The 20,864-nt window shown below is 36.7% G+C and overlaps 2 protein-coding genes across 3 annotated transcripts; both read right to left on the bottom strand.

Annotated features, from left to right (window-relative positions):
- Positions 1 to 336: 336 nt before the first annotated feature.
- On the bottom strand, positions 337 to 6,909 carry LOC125471079 (biotin carboxylase 1, chloroplastic-like). Of its 2 annotated transcripts, XM_048570953.1 has the most exons (16): positions 6,735 to 6,909; positions 6,477 to 6,539; positions 5,691 to 6,016; positions 5,449 to 5,590; positions 4,474 to 4,572; positions 4,307 to 4,363; positions 3,240 to 3,311; positions 2,894 to 2,983; positions 2,725 to 2,784; positions 2,294 to 2,479; positions 2,112 to 2,204; positions 1,952 to 2,033; positions 1,647 to 1,753; positions 1,456 to 1,531; positions 1,167 to 1,276; positions 337 to 738 (listed from the first exon to the last, which is right to left on the bottom strand). In XM_048570953.1, exons 2-16 carry the CDS (start codon positions 6,519 to 6,521, stop codon positions 685 to 687), a joined length of 1,599 nt encoding a protein of 532 aa, XP_048426910.1. In that variant the 5' UTR covers positions 6,522 to 6,539; positions 6,735 to 6,909; the 3' UTR covers positions 337 to 684. The 2 variants fall into 2 exon arrangements, with proteins under 2 accessions (XP_048426910.1, XP_048426911.1); XM_048570954.1 differs by lacking the exons at positions 6,477 to 6,539; positions 6,735 to 6,909 and adding an exon at positions 6,286 to 6,335.
- Positions 6,910 to 19,028: 12,119 nt separating this feature from the next.
- On the bottom strand, positions 19,029 to 19,764 carry LOC103941346 (probable E3 ubiquitin-protein ligase XERICO). The gene has a single exon (XM_009351538.3). It carries the CDS (start codon positions 19,622 to 19,624, stop codon positions 19,160 to 19,162), a length of 465 nt encoding a protein of 154 aa, XP_009349813.1. The 5' UTR covers positions 19,625 to 19,764; the 3' UTR covers positions 19,029 to 19,159.
- Positions 19,765 to 20,864: the final 1,100 nt, after the last annotated feature.

The raw sequence follows: 20,864 nt of genomic DNA on the forward strand, positions 1-20,864 counted from the left end.
GACACCCAGAAGCGTGTCCCCTTGCTTTCTAGTCGAATGCTTCAATTGCTTTTCTAGTTAAAAAGCCCAACCCATATTCCAACTGAATACATAACTCGCATTGCAGTCGAAGGCGCAATTTTGACTGGGCCCAATTCACTTCCAAACAAAGCCTAATTCCATATTCCAATCGAATATGCGAATAAGAGGACAAATAACCCATTCAAGCTGCATGACTTGAATTAATTTGTTTTGAGTTTCAAGCTCACTTGACTTTAGAAAATTTCCAAGTCTTGAGGCAACAAAACTCGAGCCCAATTGAATTCACTAACCCGTGCCTCACTATGAGTTTACATATTTGGTCCAAGCTCACACTCTTAAGCTCTTATTCACCAAATAGAAAACCCGAAGTTTTCTTGCAAAATAAACTTTTAATTTGGTTTTTACATCCATTTTGATTAAGCTTGAAGCTTTAATCCACCTCTTTTCCCGCAGAAAAGATATCAAACTTGAACAAGTTCGACTTCATCGCTCTCTATAATGTTACCAGGGCTAATAAGTAATAACAAGGCCACAATGAAAATAACTAAAATACCGAAAAAAAAAATGTAAATAAATATATAATGAAAAAAAAAAAAGCTAATGATTTGCCCCCTTTCAATTGTGGTTGACAGACCAAATTGCACCAATTCGGGCTCTGTCCGTCTAAGCAGATGCACCAGCTAGTTCTTTGGGAGCTGCAGGCACCAAATGCTGGGGCTGTGGGCACATGAAAGGGAATAAGTATACATAACAAAACTTTGATGAATGCAAACCCAACACCAGCACAAAAAATAGTAATCCAATAAAATGTAACGAACTTTTCTTCTCTGAAAAGTATAAAAATAAAGAAAACTTAATAAAAGGACTTGAAAACTTTAAGTTTTAAGGATAAGGACAAAATAAAGGGTAAAGTGAATAATACCAGAATTGACTTTTTAATGTAAAAATGTGATTTTTTGTTAAAGTGAACAGTACCGGAAGCTATTCGTTAAAGTTCTCTAAAAATAATTGTGCTGAGTAAAAACAATGAAAATTCAGAATGAAAATTCCAGTTGTCTTAATGCACACAAAAATAACAATGAAAATTCAGAATGAAAATTCGAAACCTCACTGGTAAACTTATAAGTATTACACTAGCTTCTTACCGCTTGTAACTCATCCTCATGCTTTGGGATAAAAGCAGTATCAACTTTGCCATTTTTGAAATCCTCTATATCAAGGATAAGTTTATGATATTCAATGGTTGTCGGAACACCTGCGGCATAAGGGCAATATCTACATTAGCAGCCATGAATATAGAGATATATATACATATATCAGCTATCTAATTCATGGCCATAACTAAAGAAATTGGCTCATACATAATTTTATTGTATACAAAGTGAAGAACAAGTAACTAAAATAGAACGATTTCGACAGTTACTTTATTATTACCTGTTATAATAGTGTCGTCAAGAGCCCTCTTCATTCGTTCAATTGCCTTTTCTCTTGTTGGTGCCCATACAATAAGCTACAATAGGAAAGCATTTCCGAAGTCAGTGGAACAAGAAACTTGAAAGTTAAAATTTTATATTGTACATGCATATGAGCAACAATGGCTAGCAATGGTTTGTTGGTCCACAAACCTTTCCAAGAAGGGAATCATAGTTTGGAGGAACCACATAATTGGGATAAACATGGCTATCCATTCTAACAAAGGGACCTCCAGATGGTAAGTAGGCTGTTATTCTTCCTGTAAAAAAGGCAGAAGATTACGAATATTTAGAAAAACAATCAAATCAATGGAAATCATTAAGTGCTGAACTGACTTAGAACTTATGACATCAGGGGTTGGCCATATCAGATAACAAAACAGAAATACACCAAGTGTCCACATGTGTCATTATGTACTCAGCAATTACCATGGGAACCAGAACATAGGTACACATACCTGGCCCAGGTCGGAATCCTTTAAAAGCATCTTCTGCATTGATACGACATTCAATTGAATGTCCTCTGAGCACTATCTCATCCTACAGAATGAGCTACCTCCATGAGACGTTGAACAGAAAGCGTCGTATGCATCTTCAAAACTACTTTACTACAATTACCTGTGTGTATCGGAGCTTCTCTCCCATAGCTACACGAATTTGTTCTTCAATCAAGTCAACAGATGAAATCATTTCTGTCACAGGATGCTCAACCTGTGGTTCAATTGGCGAAAAATTTTAGTTCAACAAAACTAAACAAAATTATCTACAAGTCAAATCTGTCGTCAAAAGATTAATTGAACCTGAATCCGAGTGTTCATTTCCATGAAGTAGAAGGAACCTCTTTCATCCAAAAGGAATTCAACGGTTCCAACTCCAATGTAACCAATCAATGCTGCTGCAGCAACTGCTGCATCACCCATAGCTTTTCGCAATTCCGGAGTCAATGCAGGGGAGGGTGCTTCTTCCAGCAGCTTTTGATTCCTTCTCTGCGATGGTCACATTCAAAACATGATAAACAATATGGCAGGTGTCATTGAATTTTACATTTCTCAGAATGGAATAGAGGATAAACATCCTAGAGTTACTAAGAGTTAGTTATACGGTAAGGTTATGACATTTTTGCTTCCATTGAAGAATTCAGAACTAAACCATACGCAGAAAGCTGTTTTCTAGAAACTACAAATGTAACCTTCAAAGAGATCAATGCAGCCAATAAGGCCATTTAAAGTACCTGGATGCTGCAATCTCGCTCCCCAAAGTGAACAACATTTCCATATTTATCTGCTAAGACCTGTATTTACAAGGGAGAATCAAGAGATTGCATGTTGTCAATTATCATAAAATAACCGGAGTAAGAATGATGACCATGAATTTTACACAAACTTTTGCAAGTACAGTACCTGAAATTCAATGTGTCTAGGATTTTGGATGTACTTTTCCAAATAAACTCCATCATTTCCAAAAGCAGCTGCAGCCTCACTTTTTGCTTGCTGCAAACAATCAAATTGAGGCAGAAAATTATGACATGGAAGCAACAACAGAATACAAAAATATAAAATCGGTTTACAGATAACTAGGTCAACTAAACTAAGAAACAAACAATTCAGTTTGCAGGATAAACCTATATAACAAAAAACTTCAAATATGCCTTCAAAGATGAGGCAGGAAATCCTATCAAAGAACAAGAACTAAAAAAGGCATCACTATAGCAACAAAAATAGGAAAATAATACACTAGGTGCTTTACCTGTAACAGCTTCACAAACTCCTCAGGTTCTTTAGCAAGACGCATGCCACGTCCTCCACCTCCTGCTGTTGCCTTCAATAGCAAATTATGCTTATCACTTAAGAGAAACAAAGAAATAACACATACAATTGTACATTGGCTTTCGCTAACACGAAGTACAGGGATGTTTCTAGGAAAGTCACAATATTAAAATAATCACTGATTTCATAAACTTTATGATTAATTTAATGAAGTCCTACAAGTTACATGTCTGATTCATTCAAGCAAATAAATAACACATTGGTAAACAATCTGCCAGATTTATTTTTTCTGCTAAATGATAGAACAACCTCCTCCAAAAATCAGAGGTAACAATTACAAGCCACCAACTGATGTCTTTCTTAGCAACTCCATGTTTTAAAACCTATTATGTCCAAAGGAATTAGCAAAAATTTTTTTAAAAGTGTCCTTTGATAACCCATTTGACACTTTTATGCTACTTTAATAATTTGTCACTACAACCCACTCTTACCAACTCTTCAAATCCTCTCTTTCACTTTAAAATACTAATATCTTAACTTTATCCCATCTTGTGGGGCATATACAAGGTCAGTTGCTAATTCTTTACTTTGTGAATTGGATTGCTACCTCTACTGGGGGTGCGTTTTTCCTACGTGGCATAGCAAAATGACTTTGCTACCTAAATGCTACCTCCATTGGAGATGCTCTAAAATTTAAAAGTACCCAGCTTAATGGTAAATCTTTCATAGTATAGCACTATGTATAATTGGGTAGCCTCTGTCTTTCCTTTTCAAACATATAAAACTCTTGAGCAACCATTCTATGTAAACGGGCATGTATTCACTCATTTTACAATTGAAATGTAATTAATAAATAATTCTCATATTAAACAATTAGTTTCTTTAAACCAAAAAAAAATAATAATAATAATTCAATTTGGTACATTAATATGTTAACTTTTGAATTTTGAGAGTTAAACATGAAAGGGTGTGCACTGTAAACTCTCAGATACAGTGAAGTATAACGAGTTTTAATTAGAATGAGATAAAGAAGACATGATACTTTACCTTGATCATAACAGGAAAACCAATCTCATCTGCAAGCCTGATTCCTTCCCCTGTGCTCTGTAGGAAAAATAATAACCCGTTGTAACAAATAATACAAAATTAATTCCATAGCAGCACCTAGTTCTGGAGGTATTGAAAAGTAAAATACCTAGAATTGAAGGAGATACCTGTAGTAATCCATCACTTCCTGGTACAGTTGGAACGCCAGCTTTCTTCATTGTGTCCCTGGCAGACGATTTATCACCCATAACACGGATGCTATCAGGCTGCAAAACGTGACCAAAATGGCAAGCATTTGTTCCACATGAGAGCATGAATTAAAGAATAAGCAACCAAACATAAGAGTCATGTGCTCATATGTCCATGACCTAATAATTACTAATCACTCTAGGACATGGGAAACACAGAACAGAAAGTGTTAAAAATTAAAATGCAATATAATGTATAAAAACAAATTAAAAAGCGACTCAAAAAAAAAAAAAAAAAAAAGACCAAAAGTTTGTTTAAGCAAGGTAGAAATATTTTCAATCCAAGTTGAATATAATGTAAAATTTCCATCCATTACTATTCACCAAAAAAGATTGTCAATATATCAATCTGAATTTCCATGAGATTTTGGTATATGAACACTAAATTAAGGGGTGTGACATCCACACACCCCTTTTTACTTCTCACACTCCTTATTAATTTCTGTGCTTTGATCTTCTTTTATTCAATCGATCTGACGGCCGGAAGTTAAGAGGGTGTGTGAGAAGTAAAAAGGGGTGTGTCAATATCTAGACCCTGCCAAAACTTTAACTTCCCTAGACTTGTAGCACATTTATCCTTACAACCAAGGACAAAATCCATTAAAACAGCCCAACTATGAATACAAGATTTGCAAACTTATCCACATGGGCAAAGTCCTTGATTGTTAGAGAAAGTTTAGACTTAAGTCCTTAATTTGTTGGAAAAGTTTAACAAATGTTTATATGCAATCTACAATTTTCTTATGCCCCTATTAGTTGTATTCACATTAACTAATCATGGTTAGATTTAAGTTTTAATTTTTATCTGTTGTTGAGGAAGTTTCCATGTTAAATTTTGAATAAAGAGAATAATATCAAAAAGTCTTGGCTTGAAGATTTTATGTTCCTTTTTACCTTAGGCCCAATAAAGTTGATTCCATGTTCTCTGCACATTTCAACAAAAGATGCATTCTCAGCAAGGAAACCGTATCCCGGATGCAGCATTGTACATTTCCGACTGATGGCAGCAGATAAAACATTTGGAACAACTAAGTACCTGTAGAAAGACCGATCAAAATGCACAGATAAAATCAATACCCTCTGTGACAGAAACTGAGATGAAGGATAAACAAAATTTATCATTATCAACTACTTACGACTGACTGCTTGCAGCTTCACCAATACAAACTGATTCATCAGCCAATTTCACATGAAGTGCATCCTTATCTATTGTCGAGTAAACTGCCACACAAGGTATTCCCATTTCATGGGCAGTTCTAATAATGCGAACAGCAATTTCTCCTCTGTTTGCCACCAGAATTTTTTCAGCACGACATGTAGCATGGAGAGCTCCCCCATGCTTCCTGGATTTAAAACAAACTTGAGCACCCTGAGCTCTCTGCCTTAGAAAGCTGACTTTATTTCCTACCATAAAGCTACATTGGGAACTTCGGATCTCTCTAGTTCTCCAAAAAAATGAACCCTGTCAATGACATAAGAAAACCATAGCCAAATGTAAAAGATTATAATTAAAATACGAAACAGGTCCGGAGATCACAATAGAAGAAAAAGGGAACGGATACTGAAGACCATATAACAAGCAGGCCTCATTGATTTATAAATTCCATTTATCTAGGAATTCCGATAGTTTACTTTTCCCAAATGAGTTAAGGTTTTGATCTTTTCTACAAAAGCGAAGATAAAGATGAAATTTATCTTACATGATTAAGAGCATAAGAACTTAAGCCAAACCTTCAATTAACTAACTGATACGCATTTGCGAAGCGGATCCGTTTCAATAAATATATAAGCAAAACCATCAACCTTGCATGATTCAGTAATCACAACACAATCCAATTGCGGCTAATCAGAATACAACCCAAGATTCAAAACCCAGACACAATTCCAAAAAATAAACAGATGTGAGTAAGAGAGGTACTTACGGGAGTTGGAGTGACAGTCTTACAAATGGGCATTGTGGCATCCATTTTCGAAAAGAAGGGGACCTAAGTAAACCCAGTTACGCCAAATGAACAAAAACCAGCGTCAATGTCACTACCACTTCAGAACAACAAGAACAAAAACAAAATTTGGTATTCGACTCAATCAAACAAGAGAGTACATTAATCAGAAAAATGGGATCTTTCTGCCATTCTGAAAAGATAAAAAGATAAAGAAAATGGGTGTGGAGAGGGAAATATCGTTGTTCAATTGTCCCAGAAGAAGAGCAGAGTGAACGAAGAAGCAGAGGCGGATGGGTTGATGGTGAAGAAAGCAGTGAGTGAGAGACAAAAGAGAAGAAGGTAGGGAGATATCAAGAGTAATGCTTTCGATGAAAACGAGGGGATTCGGTGATTGAAAGCTCCGTGGCTAATGCCGTGTTATATCATTACTACCGTCTTGCAACGTGCATATGCTTGGCTTTTTTATTTTATCATTTATTTTTATTAAAATATATTTTGAAAATAATGAATTTCGTTATTATTTGCTTCTCTTGTCAACTGCATACGCTTGGCTCTTTTTTATTTTATCACTTATTTCTTTTAAAATACATTTTTAAAATAACGTAGTTTCGAAATTCTTAATCGAGAAAGGCAATTTGAGAACACCGTTTACTTAACCAAATAACGAAGCCATCAACTTAACCAAATATCTGCGAATTTTTGGTTCATAGTTCTTTCAAGCACGAATGCCTGCGTTCTGCTGTGGGTTTAAGAACACCTTTTAAGATGATATTGATTACATATATAACATGTTTTATATATTGCTATTTACATGTATATTATTTGAGAAGGCTAAATTAGCAACATATTACAATGATCAAAAGATTGACAACTTAAACTGCTCATGTTCAAAATATTGTAGATAGATTATGAACATATTACTGAATGTAGATATTCTTACTTATTGTTCCCAAGTTGATCTTCATCTTCATTACGTAGAGGTTTTTTTATCAAACTTTTCCTCAATAACAGTTTCAGCTAGTTCCTACAAATTTTGAAAAGAATGAGCTATTAATGTGGATGGTTTATAAAAATTTAACTCAAAAGTTCAAAACAGTAAGATATATAAGAAAACAAAGGGGGGACATATAAGGGAATGTACTGTTACGAACAAAATAATCATCCAATAGATCTGTATCTCGTCGTTGCTTACTTCTATCAATGTTTGCGGAATGGCTGGGCCTGGAGATCTGAGCCAAAACTTGGATGACTCAACGGGAATGTGAGGCCCTTTGGCTTCTTGCTTCGTCATCTCTCCTTCTACGCTCCTCATCATCTTCCTCTTCCATCTCATTTTCGCCCACCTGGAGATTGAACATTTCTTCCCCTTGCTTAAACAATTATTTGTCTTACTCATCGATTTCCCACAGCATCCTTGAAGAAGACATTGTAAGAAGGAAGCAGAAAGTAGAAACTATGAATAATGATAGAAGTTTTGATTTTGGTGTGTGATTTCTTAGGATAGATGGTGGGTTTATAAGGAGGAAAAAGTAAGGATGAAGTTGTAGATAATGCCACGTGGCATGTCGACATTCATTAAAAATCTGATCGAAATCTATCCTCAAAGATTGTAAACCACTGTTCTAAAAATCCCCGCCTAGCGCCTCCTAGGCACTAAGCAGCTGGCCACCACCCTAATTAATGCCTAGACGTTTAAAAATTAAGAAATGGCACTTAGACCTGCTGAGGCACCCGCCTAGCCTGCCCAAACCTGCCTAGGTTGCGACTCACTTAGACAGAAAATAGATAACTTTCATTTTGTATTTTAGTTTATTCAATAAATTGTAAGAGACTTGTTGAATATTTAAATGAGCAGACATTACATGCTTATTCCCCATGTTTTCACATTATGTTCCAATACTTCATAATATATATGTCATTATATTTTGTGGTTTATGATGTAATTATATATATTTTAAATTTAAAGAGACACTTATTTATACAAAATATAACAAATTTACTTAAATCCGTCTAGTCCGCCTAGGCGCTAGGCCCTAGCCTGCCGCTCGACTAGCGCCTAGTATCTTTTAGAACCTTGTTGTAAATAGATTGTGACATGTGGCGTGACGAGATTGGTTAAAAATCTTATTGGAAATCTATCCTCAACGATTCTAAAAAAGGTAACGACACGTGGCACAACAACATTAGATAAAAATTGTCACATCCCGGCCCGAGGTGGATCACTTCCCGGGCCCGCTCCACCACCGTAGCACGATATTGTCCGCTTTGGGCTTACCATTCCCTCACGGTTTTGTTTTTGGGAACTCACGAGCAACTTCTCAATGGGTCACCCATCATAGGATTGCTCTAGCCCCCTTCTCGCTTAACTTCGGAGTTCCTACAGAACCCGAAGCCAGTGAGCTCCCAAAAGGCCTCGTGCTAGGTAAGGATGGGAATATACATATAAGGATCACTTCCCTGGGCGATGTGGGATGTCACAATCCACCCCCCTTAAGGGCCTGATGTCCTCGTCGGCACACTCGTGACCAGGGTTTGGCTCTGATACCATTTGTCACATCCCGGCCCGGGACGGATCACTTCCCGGGCCCGCTCCACCACCATAGCACGATATTGTCCGCTTTAGGCTTACCATTCCCTCAAGGTTTTTTTTTTGGGAACTCACGAGTAACTTCCCAGTGGGTCACCCATCATGGGATTGCTCTAGCCCCCTTCTCGCTTAACTTTGGAGTTCCTACGAAACCCGAAGCCAGTAAGCTCCCAAAAGGCCTCGTGCTAGGTAGGGATGAGAATATACATATAAGGATCACTTCCCTAGGCGATGTGGGATGTCACAAAAATCACATCAAAATCTATCACCAAAAATTGTCTTTTCGGACAATAACACATGGCACAACGAGAACGATTAAAAATCTTATCCGAAATTACAAATAAAATTATTTTGTATTATTTTATAAAATAAAGAATACTAATATTTTATTGCCTTTGTCATGGCTATTCAGTTTAAGGGTGGAGATGCAAAAGGCAGTTACTGTTCATTAAAGACAATTACAGTTCACTGGAGGGGATTGAAAGTTGCCCTAGGGGGCCTTTGTCACACTGGAGTTTCTCTAAGAAAACAAAAGGGTGACATATAAGTAAAGTTGAGATAAGAGTTTATTTGTGATCTTAAAGGTGCAAATGAAATCTTTGTTTCCTTTATTTTCATCTGCTCTATTAGATGTAATGTAAGTCACTAAAATGAGAGCATTCAAACCAACCTTTTTCCTCACCTTAGTCATATGCCAAAGTCAAATCATTTATAGAAACAAAAACAGTAAAAGGGACAGACGATGATCAATCAACATCTACTAAAACAAAAGTGTATGCAGAAATTAAAATAGTAAACAAGATATATAATCATTATGATGAAGGTGAGATTTTGTGTTTGTTGCGTGTGTGCCAAAAACAAATAATTACTTTTGATATTTTGTAGTGATGGTTAACCATCGAATTCGTTGATCCCGAGGTCAAACAGTCTATATTTAACAGCTAGATGATTTGAAATGTCCTCTTAAATACCCATCATGTCATTGTCTTTATTCCTTTACCAAACGCCTAATTCCTTCATTTTCCCCAAAACATATCGACTATTTTCTTCTCCAATTCACACATACCTTTACTGAATTCTAAAAATTCGTTTGTTTATCAAAGATATGGCTGCCTCTTCATCTATTCTTCCTGTTTTTCGTGTCAGCCTTGACACCTTCTCTGGACCCCCAATAATCATAGTTCATAATAATGAGGAGGAAAAAAAACCTTCCTCACAGGTTGCCGCCATGCCTTGGATAGGTGTATAGTTTGGTTAGAAGGTACCCATGACATAACCAGTGATTTCCCTATGCTTTTAGACCCAGATCGTCCTTGTATCAGGATTCATCCCTGGTACCTGGATTGGGGCTAAGGTTTCCTTTATCACCTTTGCTTAAAGAGATTCTAATCTTCTATCATATTGGCCTTTACAATCTTACTCCATCTTCCACTTACATCATCACTTGCTTTGAGCATCTGAACAACTTGTATAAGGCCGAACTAGGCCTTCTAGAGTTTTTTCTTTTCTACATAGTGCGAAGGAGATACTCTATACTACTTTCAGTCTCAATCCAGCCTTAAGTGGCCTGTCCACATCACAAATCTACCTGGGCAAGACAAAGAATGGTATAAAGGCGTAGTCCTCTTTGACAGAGATTGGGAAAGAGATATCTATGGGATGAGGGTCCATAATAAACCCATTAGAAATCTTGACTACAAAATTGCCATTAAGGACCTTAGTTTGTGTCATTTCACACTGTTAATAGAGTTTTTCATATCATCTCAGCCACTCACTAAAGTTGGAAATGGCTTGTAGCACCTGAAAGGGAGAAAGAGCATGGAAAAGATGCCGTCATATATCTTTTTTCTAATCACCTTTAGTTTGCCCCCAAACCAAATGGCTACCAAAGATGACCCAAAGGCTGAGAAAAGGAAAAGGAAGAAATCAGATACTTTGGCCTGGGTCGGAAACATTTTATGAATCCTCCAGACTTAAGCATTTCTGATCAGACTACCTTAACTAGCTTGGTCAAAGAATTTTCACGTATCGGAGCTCTATTGAAATAAAATTCCTCTTGAGGATTGCCTAGAGTGGATACCCCTTTGAATGTGCTAGCATATAATGTTGCAGAACACACTTGACTTAGTATGTTGGTTTGGGATAGAAGTAGTCATACTCAGGGTTGGAGTTCAGAGCCACCTTCGAATGAATTTCGAATTGCCATTTCGACTATTCCCTTGAATGGCATAGAGCCCAGGTTTGAATAACCCCCAGCTTTGCTAATTGTATAAACTTTTTGAAGGCCAAATTGTGCATTAGACTTCTAAATTAGGACGTCATATGCCCGTGCTCATAGTCCACCAATCGTAACCGTGCTTATTAAGGTTCTAATCTCCTAAGCTGCTAACCATTTAATACGGAATAGGCTAAGAGAAACTCTTTTGATAGTGTTACTTTGAATTTTAGACTTGCATTCGTGTGAAGTTTTCACAGTTTACGCTTTGTTTGAAGTGAGTGAGGTATCCCTGCATTACCAAAAAGAGAAAAGAAAGAACAAATAGTGAGATTATGACAAATAAAGCTTCTTTATTTATGATGAAAGTAGGATTGATTGACAAGGGGGTGCGATTAAATTCGGGAAGGATTGCTTACATATGTCCGAAGATGAGAATCAAATCACTGGTGTAGTTTTAAGAAAAAAAGGGATATAATGTAAAAGTTACATCAGGGTTCACTTTTAAAGATAAGCTTATGGTGGTGCATTGGGAAATAAGTCCTCTATAAACTTGCCTTCGTCGGCGGTGTTGTGATTGAGTTCGGAATCAAAGGCGGATCTACTCAGGGGCAAGGGGGGTCAACTGACCTTCACAACTCCAGTGAATCTCCACTACTGTTTTGGGTGTTGCGCCCCTTTAAAGGTTGGAATCATTGGCAGATCCACCGTGGGTCAAAAGGGGTCAGTTCACATGTGAAGGTTGAAAATCTCCTATAGAAGATAAATGGCTTGAACCCACGGTGGACTAGTACTGCTTAGAAGTTTGCCTTTGAGAAGTTGCAAAAGACGGCGAGTAGTTGATGTGAAATATTTAAGCACACAAATTAAAACCCTATTTTGACAATTGTAGTATATGTATAAGTAGGGATCGTTCTAAACCGAGGATTAGGAGGGATTACTAAATCACTTGAAAACTGACTCAAAAACGTAAAACAAAGGTTAAAACACTAAACTAGACTCAAAGAATGCAAAACTAAACACTAAACCACTAAAACAAACCAAAAGACTCAAAACAGCAACAAAACACTCAAAACTGCCTTAAAAACACAATATGGGCAGTTTTGAACACCTAACACTAATTTGGACGAATTTGGGTTATAACTTGAATCAAAACACTTAGAAACACAAACTAAGACACTTTCTAACTAAATTGAAACACTAAAGTAAAGGGGGATTTAGTTTTGACGAAATTAAAATAAAGAAGACAGATTGTAATAAAAACAGATTGTAAAAACGAATTTGATGAAAATATGGATGGAATGCTAGCTAGAAGGTTCTTCTCCACACATGTCACACTTGCATACAAGATGATTTTCAGTTGGTCTTTCGATGAATCATGAAACTCAACACCCCGGGTTAATTAGGTTCGCTTAAATTAACCTTCAAGTTCTCCTTAAGTTAATGAATTGGATGGGACAGCGCATGCAACAATTCAAAACATTCTCCAAAAGTCCTTTACGTGAAAAGCACAATAAAGATACAATCAAAGATCATTAAGCAACATGAAAACTATAAGTGTTGACGATGCATTCGTTACTATGATGAGCATGAAACTAGTGCCAAGAATTCATTTAACGCAATCGTTTATAAGCGACCTCCACTACTTGTGAATATAAGTTTGTAACTATTAGGTGAAACTCACTTATATTCTAGCATCATATTCTTGCATGAAAACTAAGCGTGCACTCTCAATAAACATACACGAATAAGTTATCAATCAAGCAGTTAAACAAATTGAATCCACAACTCATGAAATTCCAACTGAAGGTAATCAATTTATATTGCAAGCATAAACATGGTTTTGAATCACCCCCTAGCTAACTAGGGGTTTAGCCTCTCATGTTCACAGAAAGAGAAACAAAATTGAAATTAAACATAGAGAACAAAAGATTGATTACACCTAGAACGCCCAACGAATCCACTTTGAATTTCTGCACGTTTCAAGCTCCTCTTTCTTCTTCTCCTTGCTGCGGCACACAGGATGGAGGGTGATTTTGGTTGTGATTTTTGGTTTAGAAGGGAATTTAGGATGGAAAAGGGGTGCGGCAAGGTATGGAATGTGGCTGCAATGGTGTGTAGGTGTATGGAAGAGGTAGAAAGGTGGCTGGAATGGATGAAAGGCTGCGGCAGATATGGTAGAAGGTTGATGGTGGCTGCGGCAAGGCTTAGTGATGGTGTAGGGAGGTTTGGATGAAGGTCTTTAAGTCGGGGAATGGTAGGAAATTGGGTGGAAGGCTGCGGCAAGGAGGTGGAAGGTGGCTGGAATGGATGGATGTTGCAGATTGAAGGTGGGAGAGGGATGGTGGCTGCGGCAGAGATGTGGAATGATGAAAGAATGAATAGGGAATTCTCTAGGGTGCGGCAAGGGTTAGAATATATAGGGTTTTCAGAAATTAAACCCTAACTTATTTTGGTTAACTAAAATTAAGTCAAAAGCTTCTAGAATTAGGAAATCAAATCAGAAATTAAAAGGAAATTGGCTAAAATATGCGGCTAGGGTTTTATTTAGAAAGGGGAATGTGTTTAAGTGCATAAAATAGGACATAAATACCCCCCTTGCACGGCAAGGGATGGGGAGAAAGGGAGAGGTGCGGCAAAGGTGTGTAAGTGGTCTAGGGCCTTTGTTTTGTGTCCTAAAGTGCATACAAGGCCTTCAAAGTGGCTGGAAAATAAGGATTTTTAAGATTAGGAAAGGTTACCAAAATGGGAAACCTAGGCTTAACTTTCCTACTTCAAGTAGGAATCCTTGTTGGAGTAGGAATCCATCTTCAATTATGAATTCACATTTCTTCAAGTCTTCAACTCATTCATTCCTCTTTTGCTCCAAAAGACTCCAATTTGCATCTTCTTGCACACTTTGGCTTTATACTCTGAAAACACACAAAAATGACTTTAAACACTAAAATAACTAAGGAAACACAACATAAATACACGAGAACAAGCCAGTTAAGTCGCATAAATATGCTCCTATCAGTAGTAGGTCGAGATCTTGCAAAGAACACAATCTGTAAGGTTAAACAAATCGTTTTGTAGTTTCTTTGGTTTGCTAATAAATTAAAAACAAATACTAACTAAATATTGTAGTACCAAATAAAGTATATTGGGGAAAAATAAATCAATAAAACCGATCAAGTCCAATTTAGGGGGACAAGAAAAAAAATCACGAGGCCAAGATTATGAATATTAAGAGAAGTTCACCTTGTAATAGAATGAGAGTGTTTGACAAATTGCTAAGTGAGATTTTGAAGTATTCGGTAATGTCTTTGTGTGCACTGTTGTCGGTATCTACTGACCAACTTTCTTGAGTGAGTCGATATCTGTTGAGAGACTCGATCGAAAGTTGTTGTCATATAATGATAACCGTGCAATATTGCTCAGAATAAGGCTACAACACACTAATTATTCAACAAAATACCACACTAAAAATGTGTGTTGTTCTCGTCCAAAAAATTTGTGAGCGAGCTATTTCTTCATTGACTCCCCCAAGAATTTTTCTTGGATCCACCACTGTTTGGAATGGACTACCTACATATCCTTGGAAGAGAACCAAACCGTGTGTTTTTCAGATTACCTCTTTTTTGTATATGCATAATTTGTTCCCCAAGAAACTTTGCAGTCATACTTTGTTTTCCTCAATCCCAATCTGAGGTTTGAAATGATCATCACTTGCTCTGTTGATAATTACTGATGTAAAGCGCACGGTTGCATAAGGAAGTGGAATTCTAGTCGAGAAACATCTGGATAGTAATGAGAATTACACCGAAAATAACTTTACCCCTACAATATGAAAAGAGGACTACCTTCAAAACGTAAGTGCTTTCCACTGAGCAATTTAGTGGCGCTACTGAATTTTCCATTCCACCTCTTTCTTGTCTTACTTTTCGTCTTCTCAGACATATCCAAATAACCAAGTTTTGGTAGGCTTCCGTATGCAGCTCGTTCTTCACCTTGAACTCCGCCAACTACCGATTCTAATCATCATTGTACATGTTGTGCAGCACGTAGTGAAATAGCCCTTGATCCACCAGCAAGCGTCCAGTATCGATCTGTATGACTAGCGACAGCGACAACAACTCTTGGGTGAAACTCTGGTGCTTCTCGACGAAATGTTTTAAAAATTTCACTTTTTAACGTTCTTAAAAAATTGGCTTTTATACCATGGTGTTGTGTGAGTTGTTTGGTGGGATCTTCGTGTGCCATATTAGAACACTAATAATATATTTAACCGAAGGACAATAAATAACTAAATTGATTTGCGAAACCTATTTGTAGAGATCAATTTGTTTTTTTTTTTTTTTTTTTGGTCAAATGATAGATTTTGTTAGATTAGCCACTGACAGAATTCAAACCCATGCAGTCATAGAAGGGCTCAACACCTTTCTACTACTATGATAAAGGGGCGCTTGCTCAAATTGTTGAATTTTCTATTTTAAAGATCATTTTAATTGAAAGGTCCAATTTCAAAAACCAACCGTGATAAAACCCAAAATTTAACAATGCATGCAACCTGTATATAAATTAGAAACTCTTAACAAAAAATCATTTAAATTACACCCAACACCATTTCACATCTTTTAGAGAACTAATCCATCAAATAGCTTTTTTCTTAATACGAGCGATAGAATAGGGAGAGAGGAATCAAACTTGGTATCCTTTTCATTAATTCATCCTTTAATTTTTACATGAGAAATTTTATTTGAACCCATCTAACCTCTTTTTACATCTAACTTACTCTTTACACCCACATTATTTTTTATCAAACAATCAATATCTCTTTAAACCCAAATTTACTACCTAAACTATCCTCACAAACCCAATCACCCATTTGAAAAATAAAAACCAAAATCAAAACATTCTCTCATTCCAACAATTGCTTTTGATGGAGCCTCTATTACCATCTATAGCATTGCCCTCGATAAATCTTAGGTTGCTTTGCATGACCATGTCAAACAAGCTGTCCGCTCTAAACTACCCTCTTGCAATTATTGTGGCTTCTCCAACTTACTCGCTAGTGTGTGCATATATTTAAGTTAAGAGTTCACCGCGTTTGTACAGAAAAGCCTCATTGAGTTTGAATTTTATCCAACTGTTGTAACATTCTTGGTAGGCTGCAGAAACAATACTAATGAACTTAACAATTTTTTATTATCTTTTCGATTTATTAGTCTGCATGGATTTTATACGAGCTATATGTAGAACACGTTCAGATTTGGAAGATTGATGTATGTACAACATTAATTTGCATAATTCTTACTGGCGAAGAAAATTACGGTTCACGAGAAACTTGAAAGATTAGCGAGACGAAGAAACATGAACTATTGTGATGTCAAAGAAAGAAGTATTAAAACACAAGGAAATTGAAGCATAAAAATATGGATAAATTAAAACCAAAGCTAACATTTATTTAATCTAAAGGGGCGAGTGCGCAGTAGTGGGAAGAACCGGTAAAACACAAGTGTTCCGAGCATAGATGACATAAAAGTGTGCAGTTGAAACTAGTTGAAGTGCTTATTACACAGCAGGAAAAGCTCTTACATTTATTTAGGGGTATGTCAGAACCGCCAAATATTTCTCGTACGCCACAGAGTGATCAACTAACTAGGACCTGGATGGGTGAAAAACAGAAGGGTGAGTGGGCAAAAACAAAGGTTTATAAAACACATTTATTTTTTGAACGTAACCCCTTACTATAAAGCCTATATAGTTTCTAGAAAATCATACTACGTATAAGTATAAAAGCAAATGTAAATCAACAATAAATCCAAAAATACGCCAAATCAAAATATCACAACAGTAGCATAATAAAATCAGGTGCTCATCAATCTGACACACGAGTTCATGCAGAGGATTCTGACATGAACAAGAATGGGTGTAATCATAATATATGCTCTAGTGCTACAATCACGTGAAGACTGGCGCTATTTGCAGTCACATATGAGTCGGAGTTGCCTATTGCAACCTTTACGACAGGATTGGCACCTACTTGGATCCGAGTCGAGCGTGCAGTGCGGATATGAACATACACGTGAAAGACTGGCCCTGGTCCTTGGCAAACACTAACACCGGGTGCAACAATGTATGATGAGTAGTACATGAACATGCCATGATAGTATATAAATCTCAATCACGTAATAACATTTCTAAAATTAAATAAAACATGGCATGATAGGCATAAATCAGTACAAAAGCACATGTGAAAACTATGGGTTCAAATAAAATTTCCCTTTTTACATTCTCTTTTACCAACTTCTTCATCTCTCATGTCCCACACATACTATCTCAAGCATAAAAAATAAAACTAAAATCCAAAAGCAAAACAATTATCATCCGAGCTCTTAACTTTCAGCATTATTACTCCTCCCATGTTAAGTATAACTACAAAGGAGCCTTTAAGGGAAGGGATCCTCATTTTTCTTTAAAAATAGTATTTAGTTGTGGAGCCCACACCACATCGAACTTCAACTATCCGAACTATCTATTTTCAAGTTGGACCTCATAGATCATCCTTGCAAAATATTAAACAAATCACAAATATTTGAGACATTTAATTGAGTTCAAAGAAGTAGTTGTTCTTCCCTGTCTGTTATTGGCCGTTGATTATTGGCTGTTGGTTGTTGCTTCTTCGTTGTCCCTAAGTGGCATAAAGGCCGGGGCTTAAGCCCCATGCAAATAGGTTTAATGACCTTACTTGGTGTACACGCATTTCCGGATAGAAATCAGTAGAAATCATGATCTTTTGATTCGAAAAGTCGAAGAAGCAAGGCACTGAACGATAGTGAAATGAAGAAGTAAACCATGCAAAGCGGGGTTACGCAGTAGGGAGAGGTTCTGAACAAAGAAAGTGAAGAAAGGTTGCGAGGTCAATCAATTAAGTGGAGATGCGGACACCCGGAAGAAGAACGAACCCCTTCTTAGTTGGTTCATACCGATCAGATTGCCCCGGTTTGCTTTCACAGTGAGTTGAATGAAGTCTGCTGACTGCTGGATCGATTCGAATATCCCTACCTAGGCCCATACCTTCCTTTTGCTTGTAGTGATTGATTTAAGGTAGGATCGTGCCAATATCAAAACACTTTATTTTATAAGGAATAATGAAATTTCATCGTGATAATTAATTAGGCAAATAGTTTTAGATTAAATTGAATTTTGCAAAGATGATCTATGAATCAAGACTTACAAAATAGATTGTTCACATCGTTGAAGTATTATAACTTTTAGAGATATAATACTTTTAGAGGAATCACATCGTTGAAGTATTATAACTTTTACAAAATAGATTGTTCACATCGTTGAATTTTGCAAATCACACGGGCCATTAAAATTTGATCCAATGACTGCAACTATTATAACTTTTAGAGGGATCCCCTATTTGTAGCCGCTAAATTAAATTTCAATGACCCATGTGATTTGCTCAGGAGGGTTAGCCTCCTAAGCTCATGAGGGGATCCGGTTCCTTCAAAATCCTTTTTCTTTGGGGGGTGAGGGGGATGGCGGCCTTTCCCACGCAGTTCCGCCAGTTACGACAATCGCCGGATAAATAGAACAGGAAAGTACAGAAATAGTCTTGGTTTAGAAACACTCTCCAGCCCTTAACAAACTGCAATTTATCTAAGTAATCGCATCCGATTGCCACTAACTAATCACATCATCTACAATATTTATAAAAGTTACATAACTCTCAAGAAAATAAAAAGGAAAAAACAGTAAAGTAAAATAATAATGCGTTTATATTATACAGATAGCTAGGGAACAAAAAGGGAATATTAAAAAAGAAACATTTATATATAGAATACTAATTCAACTTAGAGGACAGTCTGATTAGGAAAATCTATGTAATGTATTACCCTGCAACGAAGATAACAAGAAAATCAACTCCTCGTCTCGGCCGTCGTATTCTACCTGATTTCTCAGCCGATGATAACTAGCCACAACATCGTCCGACAACACCTTAGTCCTGCAAAGTGGACAGGTGGCCCAATACTGTTGCAGCCACTTGTCAAGGCAATCCTGGTGAAATGTGTGCTTGCATTTCAGCTCCCTAACCTTGTCACCTTCCTCAAAATCCGATAAGCAAACTGAGCATTCTGTGGCCTTCAACTTTTTTGTGTAGCAAATGGTGGGATTCTTTTGCTCTATGAGTTTGAGATACTGTGTGGTGGTGATGACACGTTTGCCTGAATTTGGGTTTAGTCCGGCGACGGAACGGACAAGGACTACGATTTCGAGGATGAGAAGAGTGAAGTAGATGATGAGGTGGGAGATAAATCGAGAGATAGCACCCATCGCTTGGCTGCTGATGATATGATTGATGAAATGAAGGTCAAGTTCCTCCAACGAGACTTATTTTGGCTTTAATTTTGGATATAATATAACAGCGAATGTGGTGTGGGCAGGTGCAGTGCACTGCAGTGCCCGTGTATGGTCACATCTTATGTATCTTTTATATAATTTTGGGATTCTCTTGTACCATTGTCCATGTCATAAGAATGTGTAATTATGGAGATGATACGCTTGGTTCTATGTAAAAACTCTGGATTGAAACGCTCCCCACCCCCCAATTGGAAGAAAAATATACTGAAGTTAAAAAGAGCGTTTCTCACTTGCCATCTAATACAAATTTAATCCAAATCTAATATGTTTGCATAATAAACGAAGTTAACCACGGATACGCCTGCAAGTGACCGTTTATCGCCGTGGTAGAATAGAGTTGAGACTTTGCATGATGACATGAGTTTGAATCCGATCGGTGACTAATCTAATATCTAATTTAACAAAATTTATTATTCGAAAAAAAAAAAAAAAAAAAAAAACCTACGGAGACGCCTTTTCTATCCGAAGCTACGAAATCATGCATGTTGTGCAAGTTCATGGGCTACGTTGTCATTGACATTCAATCCCCCTTAAGCCTTTTCGTCAACATCAAAACCATTAGTTCCACCAAATCTCCATCTGCTCCCCAGCAACCCTCAAGACTCTTGTTTATATTTCCAACTGACTAGTCCATCTCCTATATTACCTTGCTGAACCCGAGGTCAGTCAAACTAATGTTATTTGGAACAAGCTTATATTGTAAAATAAGTTCTTAAGCAAGGAAAAAAAATACACAGTATTTAAAATTAAAGCTTTCTTTTTGTTTTGCTTTTTTTTACTTGTACAACTAATGACTCATATTAGTTAAGGGAAATGAACTCTGTACTTTTTTTCTTTCTTCCGTGCATTCTCTTGCTTACTAAGAATTAAGAGACATAAATAAATATGGGTGTTCAGAAAAAAAAAAATGTGAAGAAATCATTTCATAACCTATACCAAATGAAACGAAATTATTTTACTTACAATTATTTTTTATCAGACAAGTAGTAGATCAAAAGTTTGTGTCTTGTTTGATGATGATGTTTGTACAACAAAGAGTTGTTAACGTTACAAGTTGTGTGAATTCCAACACCAAATTATTATGCTGGATAATGATACCTTTGCACAATAATAATAATTATGTAGTAATGTGATGTGAATATTTTCTGTATGA

The sequence above is a fragment of a genome, unplaced genomic scaffold, assembly GCF_019419815.1.
Source record: "Pyrus x bretschneideri cultivar Hongxiangsu unplaced genomic scaffold, Pyrus_bretschneideri_v1 Contig56, whole genome shotgun sequence".
NCBI classification, from domain to species: domain Eukaryota; kingdom Viridiplantae; phylum Streptophyta; class Magnoliopsida; order Rosales; family Rosaceae; genus Pyrus; species Pyrus x bretschneideri.

Excerpts from the sequence above, each read along its gene's own strand:
- LOC125471079 (XM_048570953.1), bottom strand. The coding sequence starts at position 6,521 with ATGGATGCCACAATGCCCATTTGTAAGACTGTCACTCCAACTCCC. Across the intron at positions 6,017-6,476 it reads AGACTGTCACTCCAACTCCC|GGTTCATTTTTTTGGAGAAC; the intron begins GTAAGTACCTCT and ends TGTCATTGACAG. Across the intron at positions 4,364-4,473 it reads GAAGTGATGGATTACTACAG|AGCACAGGGGAAGGAATCAG; the intron begins GTATCTCCTTCA and ends TTTTTCCTACAG.
- LOC103941346 (XM_009351538.3), bottom strand. The coding sequence starts at position 19,624 with ATGGGTGCTATCTCTCGATTTATCTCCCACCTCATCATCTACTTCACT.